The sequence below is a fragment of the Triticum aestivum genome, chromosome 1B, assembly GCF_018294505.1.
Source record: "Triticum aestivum cultivar Chinese Spring chromosome 1B, IWGSC CS RefSeq v2.1, whole genome shotgun sequence".
Taxonomy (NCBI): Eukaryota; Viridiplantae; Streptophyta; class Magnoliopsida; order Poales; family Poaceae; genus Triticum; species Triticum aestivum.
The window spans coordinates 652,685,291-652,698,783 of NC_057795.1; the positions used below are offsets into that span (position 1 = coordinate 652,685,291).

At 44.2% G+C, this 13,493-nt stretch overlaps 2 protein-coding genes across 2 annotated transcripts; one reads left to right on the forward strand and one right to left on the reverse strand.

Annotated features, from left to right (window-relative positions):
- Nucleotides 1-3,963: 3,963 nt before the first annotated feature.
- Nucleotides 3,964-4,227, forward strand: LOC123098706 (uncharacterized). The gene has a single exon (XM_044520772.1). The coding sequence runs from the start codon at nucleotides 3,964-3,966 to the stop codon at nucleotides 4,225-4,227; it is 264 nt and encodes an 87-aa protein (XP_044376707.1).
- A 5,644-nt stretch (nucleotides 4,228-9,871) lies between these two features.
- On the reverse strand, nucleotides 9,872-13,256 carry LOC123098715 (nucleotide pyrophosphatase/phosphodiesterase). Its single transcript, XM_044520783.1, has 10 exons — nucleotides 13,027-13,256; nucleotides 12,621-12,712; nucleotides 12,450-12,516; nucleotides 12,195-12,314; nucleotides 11,847-12,084; nucleotides 11,682-11,763; nucleotides 11,476-11,608; nucleotides 11,144-11,349; nucleotides 10,875-11,000; nucleotides 9,872-10,764 (listed from the first exon to the last, which is right to left on the reverse strand). Exons 1-10 carry the CDS (start codon nucleotides 13,207-13,209, stop codon nucleotides 10,149-10,151), a joined length of 1,863 nt encoding a protein of 620 aa, XP_044376718.1. The 5' UTR covers nucleotides 13,210-13,256; the 3' UTR covers nucleotides 9,872-10,148.
- Nucleotides 13,257-13,493: the final 237 nt, after the last annotated feature.

The window sequence follows — 13,493 nt, forward strand, 5'->3', positions numbered from 1 at the left end:
GAACTTATTTTTAGTGATGTATGGGGTCATGCAAGAGATTCTTTTGGAAGAAAAAAATATTATGTTAGTTTTATTGATGACTACAGTAAATTCACTTGGATATACTTGCTCAAATACAAATCTGAAGTTTTCTCCATCTTCCAAGAGTTTCAGAAACTTGTTGAACGTCGATTCAATAAGAAAATTATCGCACTCCAAAGTGACTGGGGAGGGGAGTATGAAAAATTAAACTCCTTCTTTCGTGACATTGGGATTGAACATCATGTATCTTGCCCTCATGCACATCAACAGAATGGCTCGGCAGAACGTAAGCACCGTCATATTGTTGAAGTAGGATTATCCCTCCTTGCTCATGCTTCCATGTCTCTAAAATATTGGGATGAAGCTTTCATTGCTGCCACATATCTCATTAATCGCTTACCTAGTAAAGTGATTGGGAATATAACCCCTTTGGAAAAATTGTTTCATCAAAAGCCAGATTACAATTCTCTAAAAATCTTTGGATGTGCTTGCTACCCAAATCTTCATCCCTACAATCGACATAAGCTTAATTTTCGATCTACCCAATGTGTCTTCATTGGCTATAGCAATCTTCATAAAGGGTACAAGTGTCTAGAAATTGCTACTGGACGCATCTACATCTCTAGGGATGTCGCTTTTGATGAGACTCTTTTTCCTTTTGCCAAATTACATCCTAATGCCGGTGCTCTTCTTCGTGCTGAAATTTCTCTTTTGTCTGATCCTTTGTCTCCTTCTGATCACGGGGAAGAATTAAAAGCAAATGATCAAGTGAGTAGTTCAGAAAAAGTTGTAGCAGAAAATGCTGATTCTAATGGAAAAAAATGCAGAATGTGTTTGTGATTTCATGTGTGCAGAAATGGACAAAAGGGGCGTTGGATCTCAGGCAGATTTGCCTGTGCACGACAGTCCCAGAATCTCTCGATCCGATGTAGATCGCGGGGCCAGCGGGGCCAGGCATACTGCAACGCATGCCCCGTCGCCAAGTGGCAGGCTTCAACCGGTTGATGAGGCCATGATCGACCGGAGTGTTAGCAGGGCCCCAGGAAACATGGGCCTCCACAGTCCCGCTCGCAACAGGCCGACCAGCGTGGGTCCCAACGATAGCGTACAGGGGCGTTCGCCCGACTCCCCGGCTGTTTCGCCCATCGCGTCGGCTGCGTTGGATCTGGAGCCTGACGACGCGTCAGACGAGGGGAATTCACCGGGATCTTCTGTGTCCGAGCCATGCATTACAGAAACACAAGCGCCCTTACCAATTCCATCACGTCACACCAGATCACAATCGGGAATTTTTAAGCCCAAGAAATACAAAGATGGTACAATCAGGTATGACAGTCATAAACGTGTTTTTCTTACTAGTACTGGTGAACCTGATAATTTGCATGATGCACTTGTGCATAAAGAATGGAAAGGGGCCATGGACAATGAATATCAAGCTCTCATGAAAAATAAGACCTGGCATCTAGTATCTCCTAAAAAGGGTCAGAATGTGATTGATTGCAAATGGGTCTATAAAATTAAAAGAAAGTCAGATGGCAGTATAGACAGATACAAGGCTAGATTGGTTGCAAAGGGTTTCAAACAAAGATTTGGCATTGATTATGAGGACACATTCAGTCCGGTTGTTAAGGCAACTACTATTAGACTTGTTCTATCAATTGCTGTTTTCAGAGGGTGGAGTCTTAGACAGCTAGATGTTCAGAACGCGTTTTTTCATGGTGTTCTTGAGGAAGAAGTGTTTATGCGGCAACCACCAGGGTATGAGAATAAAAGCACACCTCATTTTGTTTGCAAGCTAGATAAAGCTCTATATGGGCTGAAGCAAGCTCCAAGAGCATGGTACTCCAAGTTAAGTACTCAGTTGCAGAAGCTTGGGTTTGCTCCCTCCAAGGCAGATACCTCATTATTCTTTTATAAAAAAGGCAACATTACTATGTTTGTTCTTGTTTGTGTTGATGACATAATTGTTGCTAGTTCCAGTTCAGATGCCACCACTTGTTTGCTTCAAGATCTCAACACGGAATTTGCTCTAAAGGATTTGGGCAATCTTCATTATTTCCTTGGTATAGAGGCGGAGGATTTACGCCATCTAATGTTCTGTTATCGAAGAGCAAAACAAGTGTGGACCAAGCTGGGGGATAATACATGAAGTAAAAGACGTTGACAGGTCTGGGAGTCTGATCCTTGAAGAACTCCTCACACAATCAGTTGTCCTTGGTAAGCTAGGTCTCCGGAATACTTAGTACTTGGGGCATGGTATATATGATGGCAGAGGAGACAGTTTGTTAAGGGGGAGAAAGTTGTGAACCCTTCAAGCAGCGCCTTTGCAATCCAAGCAATAACAAGCCATTTTAGCGTAGCCTCAGGCCCCGTTCGGCAGCTCTCCAGCTCCGTATAATACGGGAGCGGATGGAGTCCCAGTTTGACAACTCCAGGAAAATGCACTACGGGCCGCTCCGCTCCGGCAGCTCCAGGAGCAGAGCCGTGGAGTGGAGGGCTGCCGAACACGGCCTCAGTTCAGAAACATCCGGAGAAGGTGATGTGGACTAAACCTCCTGTTAACTCATATAGATTGAACCTTGATGCTGCTTACTTTGATAACGGGACAAGGGAGGCAGCTGTAGTTCTCCGGAACAGCCGCGGTGAGGTCATTGCCGGGGCATCCTGGCTGCTGCACCATCTGCATGATGCAACAACGGCGAAGCTTTGGCAATTGAGCTAGGACTTGATCTGGTGGAAAGCCTTGGATGCCAACGTGTGACTGTTGAATCTGACTCTCTAGAAGTTTTTCAAGGTTGAAATGGGGTGATCGAAATCTGGAGCCCATACACTGCTATTTTGGCGGACTGTTTTCAAAAAGTTTTTCGGATAGGCGAGGTCTCCTTTTCTAATTGCCCTGGGGAGGCTAATAGATTGGCGCACAATCTTGCTAGACGTAGTTTTTGATTAAATATCTACTTTTGTTTAGGAGGATTATCCTCCCAGTTTTTTGCTGCCAGAAATTTTTGGATGGTGTAACTTTAATTTGATTTAATAAAGTGGGCCGAGTGGCTTTCCCCTAAAAAAACCTAGCTCAAGTATTTAACAAAAAAAGTACCGCAATTCAACCAACCGTGACAAAAAAACTACCACTTTACAAACTTTATAAAAAACTATCACTTTGAGTCTAATTTTTGGCAAAAAAAAAACTACCATTTCTGATAACATACTGATTTGGTTCGTTTAAATCCATTCATAATTGAGTTTAATTTTGACACAACAGTCACTAACACGAAGTAGTAATTTTTTTTGCCAAAAATTAGACTTAAAATGATATTTGTTGACAAAGTTTGTGAAGTGGTAGTCTTTCGCCAGGGTTAGTCAAATTGTCGTGGTATTTTTTGTTAAATACTCAACTACTCCCTCCGTTCCATAATATAAGGGCGTTGTTGACACTAGTGGTAGTAGCTCATTAGTGTAAGAGGCGGCCCTCGCTAAATTTGTCGGCAAAAAGATGGCTCATTCACACATGCATGTACCCAATCCATGCATGCTGCAGTCGTAGCAAAATCCACCACAAGGAGTGCATATGTGCAGGTGCAAGCGCAACCCACCTACGTCCGCATGCAGTATGCTTTGTATATCGACCAGTACGTACTAGCTACGTACTCCATTACCGGGATCGACTTTTACTTGTTAATAATCTTGTCAGCAGCAGCCGAGGGCCGGCGACCCTATCCTGCCGGGCGTCACCTCGGATCGAATTTGCCGGCCGGAGCCGGCGGATTGGTTTGAACCCCGTGGAAAGTGCACGGAGCAGTGCAGAAACCACGGAGCTAAAAACCGATTTGATATGCTCTATCTTCGAGCAACGCGACGCCTATATAAACCAGCCCACCCTGCAGCCCAAAATGGCATCTAGGTGTTGCAGGTACATAGGTTGCTAGCTAAGCTTGCATGCGCATGGCCAAGACTCGCGTGCTCCGCTGTGCGGTGCTGGTGGTGTGCGTCCTCCTGGTTCTCTCGTCCGCATCTGCCGCGGCCGAGGCAGCTGGTCGGCAAAGGGGTCATGGGAGAGAGGCCACGGCGCCGGCGGCGATGGCAATGGCGACAGGGCGTTTCGTCAGGAAGGTGCTGCGGGAGGAGATGGTTCAGGCAGACGGCCATGGCGACATTGGCCAGTCCAAGAGGACCAGCCCCGGCGGCCCAGACCCGCAGCATCATTAGTTGATGTCGGTTCACACGGTGCATGCAGTTTTCATGCAACAAATTACGTATCTGCCGGGCATCATAATATATACACAAGGGACCTGAACTTCAAGCCGATCTAGCTTGTGTTCTTGTCTTGCATGCTAGCAAAAGAGAAAATTTTGTTTTTCCCCAAGCATATGTATACAGTGTATCTACGTCCTCGTTGATATGTATGTAGTACCTGTTACTAGTAGTGTACTACCACGTTACCACAGAAGTACATGTGTGTGCAATGGGTTATATATATGTTGTGAGTGATTTCTCAGAATGAATAAATTTTACCTTTTATCTGCATTTTTCACGTTTTTGCACAAATTTCAATTTTATTGGATTGTCGAACTTGGTTGTCCCAAAAAATATATATATCTTCCGCATTATAATATTTTGATCAACAGTTTTTTTGATTCCACTATTTTAATTATACATAATTAGTATATCAAATTTTAGTTATCTTCGGTAAAATTGTTAGAGAGGAATCATGTCACCCGGTTAAATAATCAATCTTTTTTAATCTCGCTGGTTGTCCTTGCCTTCGACCGTCAATCTACCATCTATATGTGGGGGTGGCTATTATTAGTATCATAGATGGAACCATTTAGCAAGTTCAAGGAACCATATTGGTACAACACCTTAGTTAGATGACCATTTCGAGCAATGCCAGATTTCACTATGATGGACACATTATTCTCAATTTCATGTCACGTGCTTGCGCACAAACTTAGCACACGATGGTAATATGTTCGGGGGGGGGGGGGGGGGGGGGGGGGGCTAATCAATAGTGACTTGCTGGGTAGAAAACTAGCAGACACTTTATGGAATCTACTTATTTGGTTGTTGATGCATGCTTATGGCATGAAAAAGGGAAACGTTGCTCTTCTCCCTTTCTCAAATTTGGAAAATCACATCAAAACCCTCCAAAACCACTTTCAATTGATAAGGATGGGATTTGAAAATAAGATTTAAAGTTGTTGGAATTTTTACTTTTAAAATAAGGTTTAAAGTTAATTAGTGCGGGTTAAATTATTGGTTATTGTGTTGTCTATTCGTAAATACTAATTCATTTTTTCTTTAAAAACTCTACAATACTACAAGACTTTTTGGAGATACGTTTATGAAGATGGAAAAAAGGAATACCGGATATTAATATGACAGCTTGACTTGAGATATTTTATCATTAGAAACTTATTTAATTTATTTCAAGAATTTCTCGAACTATTATGTTGCTAAGTTAAGAAAATAAAAGTTAGGATGCAATAACAATATTTCACAGCTACATGTCTTTTGGTGTTTCCACAGCAACGCGTGAGGAATCATCTAGTAAAAAGTAGGCTAAGGCCTGAAGCCTTCGGTAAAAGAAAATGTGTGCTATGGTGTCAGCGCGATAGGGCAGCAGTGTGGATGGTCAGAAATTCACTGTGGCCACTGGTACGCGTGGATAGCCGTCTCAATTTGTTCGATACTCCCTCTGCCCCATGTATAAAAGATCAAGTTGTTATTTGGTTTTAACTTTGCCGATCAGTTGACTAATCAAAAAATACTAGTACATTTTCTCAAAAAAAATACTACATATTATTACTTAAAGTGTACCATTGTAAACTTCTTCTAAATACTTTTTTTTTGCGAAGAACTTCTTCTAAATACTAACGCAATGGTATAATTTTTGACGTATAACCTATACTTGGTTTGTCAAATTGATAGTTAAATCAAAACCCAAATTGCGAGATTGTGTTGTATACTCACAGAGTGTTCAGCTTTGACTTGGTCATATATACCCCTTTTACAAACCGCCACCTTTATATACTTTATTTATGAACCTTATGGCCTTTTCAGGAGGATATGAACTACTCCTAGTCCTGTTCAACTTTGTTTTTTAGGTAGACATGGACTATTTGTCGACTAACCTAATTTATCCAAAAATTTACTTTATGCAAGACTTACACTATCGAACAACAAACGTACCTTTTCTGTCTGCCGACGAAAGCGGAGAAGGGTGTACTACGCAGCACGATAACTGCTGTCAAACAAAGAAAACGGCAGTTTAATTTTATTTATTGCCACGCACGGGTGAGAGTTGACGATGACCAAGAAAAGGTAATACCTACTCAAGACAAAATCAGTCGAGCTCACGAAGAATTGTCTGCCAGCAGAGCCGGTTATATATAATAACTCCACCTATGGGTGTGCGCCGCCACGACCAAAAACTGTATGCGTGCAAAAAAAAAAACTCTCGTACGTGTCGCATCTGGCCGCCATGACAATTAGCCAAGTGAACCGTCATCTGTGAACCAATCTGTGGTTGGATGGCTAGAGGGACTGTGGTATCCCCAGCCCATCAGGGTTTAAATCCTGGTGCTCGCATTTATTTCTGGATTTATTTCAGGATTTTCAGCGATGCGCATTCAGTGGGAGGAGACGTTCCCGTCGACGCCGAGGTGGCTATGGTGACTTCGTAAATTTCAAGATGATATGCCGGCTCAGTCTTTCAGAGGTGCTCATAGGGGTGGAGTGTGCGTGTGCGTTCATAGAGGGTGAGTTTATGCGCGTGTATATGATTGCTTGCGTCTGTACTGCGTTTAAAAAAATGGACGGTCATCTGGTTGGAGTTGGGAGTCGGAAAAAAAAAGACAGTCATCTGGTTGGAGTTGGGGACTTGGCCGGTTATCAACTCAACTTGTCTGTCGAACTGAACTTCTGAGCAAGTGGCTAAGTGCGAAACCTCTGACGCGATTTAAAAGTGGCATCCGTACTGGTTCATGCATGCGAATGGACTGGCCGGCCGGCCGCAAAACGCTCGACGCCTGCATAGACTGCGTGTGGAACCTGTGTGGCTAGTGGGCTTATGCATATACATGATATTTAACAAACAAAAAAGTGTGGCAAAAATAAAAGAGAGATAGAGATGATGATCTGATCGATCAGGCGGTGGCAGGGTACACGGACTACGACTTCTATGTGCCTTGTCAACTTGCGACGCGAGCTCGGCCTAAATGTACACGTGATAACGTTGAAAGCGTGGCATGGTGCTGGTGCATCGGGTGTTTGAGGATGACGACGGTGCTATCTTAGCAACAATACTGAGGATAAGTGCTGAGTTACAAGGGAGAGAAATGAGAAGAAAAAAGTTGGTCTTCTCTCAGCCAAGGAAGTTAAGAAAATTCTATCAAGTATACAAGATGTTATTTCTTGGTTATATGTTTTTCAAGTTTAGCTTTCGTCATCCCACAAATTTAAGTAGAAGAATGCAACATGGTTGGGCCAACCATGAAGCAGCAATGGCCAAGACCGAGGCAAGACGGTGAACCTGTGTGGCATTTTTTCGCAAGCAAACGGCGAAGATTATTATACATTTAAATGGTATTATTCTGATCCTTGTATGCCTTTTTTCGGCAACATGTGTGCCTATGTTATCTATTGACGGTGAAAATGTTATAGAGATCTAAAGGTTATGTTGGATCGGTAGTAATTTTGAGGTGTAGGTTGTCCTGAATCGAAAGTACCGACAAGCAAGAAAACCCTTATGGAAGCATATTTCACATTGTTGGGAGATATCCCTTTGCGCTAGCAGAAAGGCAGGCTCTTGGTTTAAACTTGAATTGGCATCTAGAGTCTTAATAAAACCATGAGTTCAGTCAAACAAAAAAACAAAAAATGTGCAAAGTTGAAACTTTTCATAACATTTCTATATTACTAGATGTTTCTAGCTCGCTTTAATGCTTATATTTTCTCAACAATGTTTGTGATATTTGATTCATCAAATATAAAAAAATGCCTCGAGACTAAATATAATTTTAATATCACAAAAACGGTGTGTTGTTTCTTTAGAAGCTAGGCTAGAGTAGATCAAACATAGATAACATTTATATCAGCTAGAAACACCATTGCCCATCGGGGCCATTGCCCCCCCCCCCCCCCCCCCCCCCCCCCCCCCCCCTCCCAATCATTATGGACATAAAAATTATAATGTCCGCAAGCAGGACATGATCGTTGTTCAAGGTTTTCAAGACCATAAACTCAATTCAGGCTTCATATTCCAAAATTGTATACCATCCTGGTGACACGTGGTGAGGTCCTTGTCGACATCCAGATCTACCTTAAAAGTGAAGGTTCGTCCATAATTGGAATTGGAAGTACAATAGCCCGTTCGAAAAATATCATATGTTTTTATATGCTAAAATCAAAGAGGATTTATAGAAAATTTCTTAAATAATAGTCCTCCAATTTTTCCATATACGTAGTTTTAATCAAAGAGAGATTGTATGTGTGTTAAGATAGAACCAATTCATAGTACCTTTATTTTGATCTTTTTTTTGTTTCAAAAAGATACTAAATACTAGTAACTTTATTTTGACATACCTAGTTTGAGTGCACCATGTGCATATATCAACAAAGTTGATGCCCGCGGAGAGTAAAATATCGTATTCTTCATTCGTAATAAAGAATAGAGAGCATTTTTGAAGCAAAACAAATAAGAGAGAGCAATTCGCAGAAATCGCAAATCCGAACTACTTCGGGATTGGCCCATTTAAGCTTTCTTCGTAGGAGCAGTTTTTTTTTAGGATTTTTTTCGAATTTCCAGGTTTTCTATTGATTTTGATCCCTTCTTTTGTGGCTTTTTCCCTGATTTTTATTTTACTTTTTAAAATAATTTCATGATTTATTAAAATCGCAAATTTTTAAATAACAAATATATTTTAAATTTGTGAATAATTTGAAAATCCACGTACATGTTTTCAATTATTTTTCAGATTTATAAATCCAGGAGTGTATTTTCAATTCGTCAAAAATTTAAAAGATCATTACCAAAAAATGTCACTTTTTCCCAAGTTTTGTTCAGAGTTTCATTGAACTTTCCCGTTTTTTAGAAAAAAATGTCAATATTTTCAAAATGTCTTCGTATTTTAAAAAATGTTCGGAAATTTTGAAAATGGTTTTTGATAAAAGATGTTTGAAATTTCAAAAAATATTAGGAATTAAAAATATTGTCACATTTTAAAATAATGTTCACATTTTAAAATAATTTTTTGGAACTTCACAAATTGTTGGTATTTTCAAAAAATATTCGGCATTTCTAAATTGTTCAAAATTTTCAAGATGTTTCAAAAAAGTTTCCAATCTCAATCATGTAGTGTGTGCTTAAATATTTCCCGCTTCCCATCAATCACCAAACCACCAGTTCCAGTGGCATGTGTTCAATAGTGCGAGTTCGATTCCCTTCCAAGTGTTCTTCTTTTTCGTGATTTTTATGTTGCGCGTTACAAAACACTACTTGGTTCGCCCTGGCCTTGACCCGCAGCGACACCACTGCCGAGATGAGAGTTCGGCCATCTCAACAAAGATCCTATTGGTATGCATGGCCCAAAATATGTCAGGTCGTCTCTTCTACCATTCATATTTAGAGGGTACCCACTCCAGCATATGTAAAGCATGTGGTAATATTCTTCTCAAGGGAAAAGTATATGTCACACACAGTTTGTTTGTTGCCGTCTAAATCAAAAGGCGACAAAATGGTAAAACGATAAAGCTAAAACCTGTAGCCATTGCCATGCCATGCCAATGCTGCAATGTATGTCTTATAGGTATTGAGTTGCATGGCAATCGTACATAGCAAGCAAGAATTCGATTCCACTTACTTCTGATCACATTTGTTCCACTAGGTTTTTGAAGATATTATCAAGATATCCACCTACTCGCTCCGGGTTCATGTATAAATCGGCAATCATCAATGGGGATTATTCAGAGTTGGTTTACATTTTCGTTTACTCACCGGCGCAGGCTTTTGATCTAAAAACTAAAAACTATGCAGCTGGCCAGTTTTATTCCACAAATTAAGCTCATGAGGCTCAACCGTGTTAGCCGATTTCTGGCTAGCATCGTTGCCATGACGTACCGCTAGACGGTCAGAGAGCGAGTGTGGTGGGCAAGCAGCTGTCATGCACACAGCTGAGCACGTCACGGTAGTCCCTATCGATGGTGAAGGAGTCGTAGACATTGCCATCGCTGCTCTTCTTGTACTCGAACAGAAGCGACGAGTGGTTGAAGGCCGTGAGCTTGACGAAGCCATAGTCTTGATCCCTGAAGACGCTCCACCTGGGGATGGCCGTGGTGTAGCTGGAGAGGTGGCTGCCACCGCCGCCTGCCACGACGAAAATGGTGCCGCTCATGGTGCCCGAGTAGTGGCTCCGCTCGCCGGTGACGCACTGGCTCTGGTAGAGCGGGCATGTGCGCTCGTAGTTGTGGACGTGGCCGAAGAAGGCCATGTCGACGCGGTACCGCTGCCACAGCTTCTGCAGGCTCTCCCGGCCCTCAGGCTCCTCGAAGGAGCCCTCAGCGGCGTACCACGCGTTGGAGGAGTAGCCCAGCACCCGGTGCGCCGCGAAGATGAGCCATGGCTGGTGCTTCCGGTCCACCGTGGAGAGGCACTCCTCGATGAACTTGTGCTGCGGAGTCCCCTCCCGCCAGTCGTGCCCCGTGTCCACCACGCAGAACCGGAACATCCCATAGTCCACCTTGTACCTTCGACGGCAGCCATGTCAACCCCAATAGTTTCATAGGAGAGTATATGGAAACAAATAGATCGATGCCTGAACTGTATGTACATGCACAGACGAAAAACATGTGTGTACCAGAAGTTTGCTCTGTTTTCGGCTGGGTAGTAGTACATGGTCTCGGCCGGCACACCACACTCACCGCCGGAGTCCTTGACGTCGAAGAATCCACCAGTGTTGGGCCAGTCCCTCTCGTGGTTACCGCTGCACACAGAAGACAAAACATAAGTTTTTACGTGACACTGCTCCATAGGCACAAGGTCATAACGTGATGTATGTACTATAACATACTCCCTCCGTAAGTATAGTGATCTAAACGCTTTTATATTTCCTTACAGAGGGAGTACCTCGCAACCATGTAGGGCTTCCTGGCGCTGATGGGGGCGACTTGTGCAGTGAACTGGTCCCACTGGGAGAGGTATCCGTTGGCGTACGGCATGTCGCCAATATGGAAGACGATGTCGTAGTTGTCCAAATCTTTGACCAGCGTGTCGGTCGTGTTCAGCGAACCTGGCTGGTAGTTGGCGAACTCATTCGATCCATCCCTCTCCGCCTGAAAATGAAAAAGCCAAGCCATGTAGGACATATATGTTGGATTCCATTTAACAACATTTCAGTGTAGGGCAGTTCCTTTATTTCATGTCAAGTGAAATTGGCCATGCGTCACAAAGAGTGCTACCTTTCCCATGTCACCGAAGATGATGATGCGTTGCAGTGAGTTTTGTCCAGGGGTTGGTGGCGCCCGGAAAGTGTAGGACTTACCCCACACCATGGTACCGTCGGAGAGCTCGTGCCCGATCTTGTAAGTGTACCTGCATCGCAAACGAACTGGTCTTGAGTTTCCAAGGGTGGGAACTACTACATTTTCCCAATGAATCTGCCTACTCTTTGTTGGGCCATAGGTCCCTCATGAAGGCCGTGTGGATGAACCCAGGGTCTCTCCACCCAACCGTCCGCGCCGGCTCGCCTGGATGAAGACACACCATGAACCACACTCGTGAGCTTCTCTTGTTTCTGGACATCTTCACAAAGAAAAAAAAAGGTACGTACCACACATGCTGCCACGGTTGAAGGTCAGCGTGCCGGCGGGCGTGCGGGTGGGGTTCCTGACCCCGCCGCCAGGGGCGACCATGCCCCACTCTACCAGCGGGTAGGCCTCGTCAATGTCGTAGCCGCTGGTCCATGTGACCGTCATCTCGTCATGGGTCTTCCCCTGCGCCAGCCGCGGGAACACCGGGGCCTTGGGGTTCTTGAACGCCACCGGCTTCGACACCGCCACCAGCTTCGGCTACAAAAGGTAGAAAAACACCACCATCACTTCACATAAAATGTTGGGAGCGTGACAGTGCAGTAGAACTAGTTCAACCGCAAAAAAAAAAGTAGAACTTTAGTGGTTACGTTTTCGAAGCCGCCGGTGAAGAGGGCGAAGGAGAAGTCGGAGCGCTGGTTGATGATCTGGAACCGGATGGTGCCCTTGCCCCAGTAGCGATAGTTGGCCGAGTAGTTGGCGTACTGATACTGCACCCACACCCACACCCACACACACCAACAGATCACTTCAGCTCGATTATCGTGGCCGGCGACGTGCATCAATCCATATTAACTGGCAATTGCCATGCATGAATTTCAAGAGAAGATAATTAGTCAACCGACCTTGATAGGCGCTGTGCAGAGTCCCGGCTCGTCGGCGTTCCTCCGCGGGTTAGGGCACGACCCCGAGCTGCATAGGCACAAAAGATACATACCATGCATATTATTCCTCCATGCCAGAGGATCCTACAGGGATTATATAGAATACTAAGGGGAAAAACTTGTTAATTTTACATGAAATCGGCAGGGGAGAAGACGGCGATCCAGTCGTCGCTGGAAGGGTTCTCCCAGCCGTATTTCACGGTAACCCATACGGTGTCTTCGCCCTGTCAGATGCATCTGAGTTGCTTACATTTCTTTATATATAACACAGAATCAACAATGTAGCACTTTATTCGTACAACTTTGCTAAAGCACATGCAACATCACATGAGTCCGGCTCTGTTTCTCATCATCTTTGTACACTCAGAAGTTCACGATTTTCATTGTTCGTTCACCTTGTACTCTAAAGTTGCACCAAGTGAGCAACAATTAATTTGGATCGGAGGGAGTACAAGATATGATATATGCTGGCTATTTGTCTAGCAAATGAACTAGCAAGGGAGTATTAGTGAGCAACTGAGCAAGCTAATGAACATACCTGGTCGCCGAGCAACGCCGGCGTCGCCCGCACGTAGGCGGAGCCGTGCAGTTCCACGGTGGCCTTGTGGATGGCGATCTTGGACAGCGGCTGGACCCCCTCGGCCGGCGACGCGCTCACCATCGCCGCCGCTGCCGCCATGGCCAGCACCGCCGCCACGACGACATGCGCCATCATCCCCATGGCCCAACACCGTCACCTCCCGTATCTTGTACGCACTGGCAGGCAGCTGCTCCTCTAGCTGGTGAGAGTCCAGTGTTAGTGTATGCCGGCCGGACGGCCTATATGTACTAGTACGTACTGCCACCAAGTGGCAGGCCGCGTGAACCACGGGCTATGTTAAACATTGGTTACTACGGAGCACGACATATACGACTCGATCGGTAGCCGCGTGATTCGTGGAGCAAGTTATTATGGATCTCGGCATGTGCTCCTGCTTTCTTTGGGTACTCTTCGTTTTTTCAGTC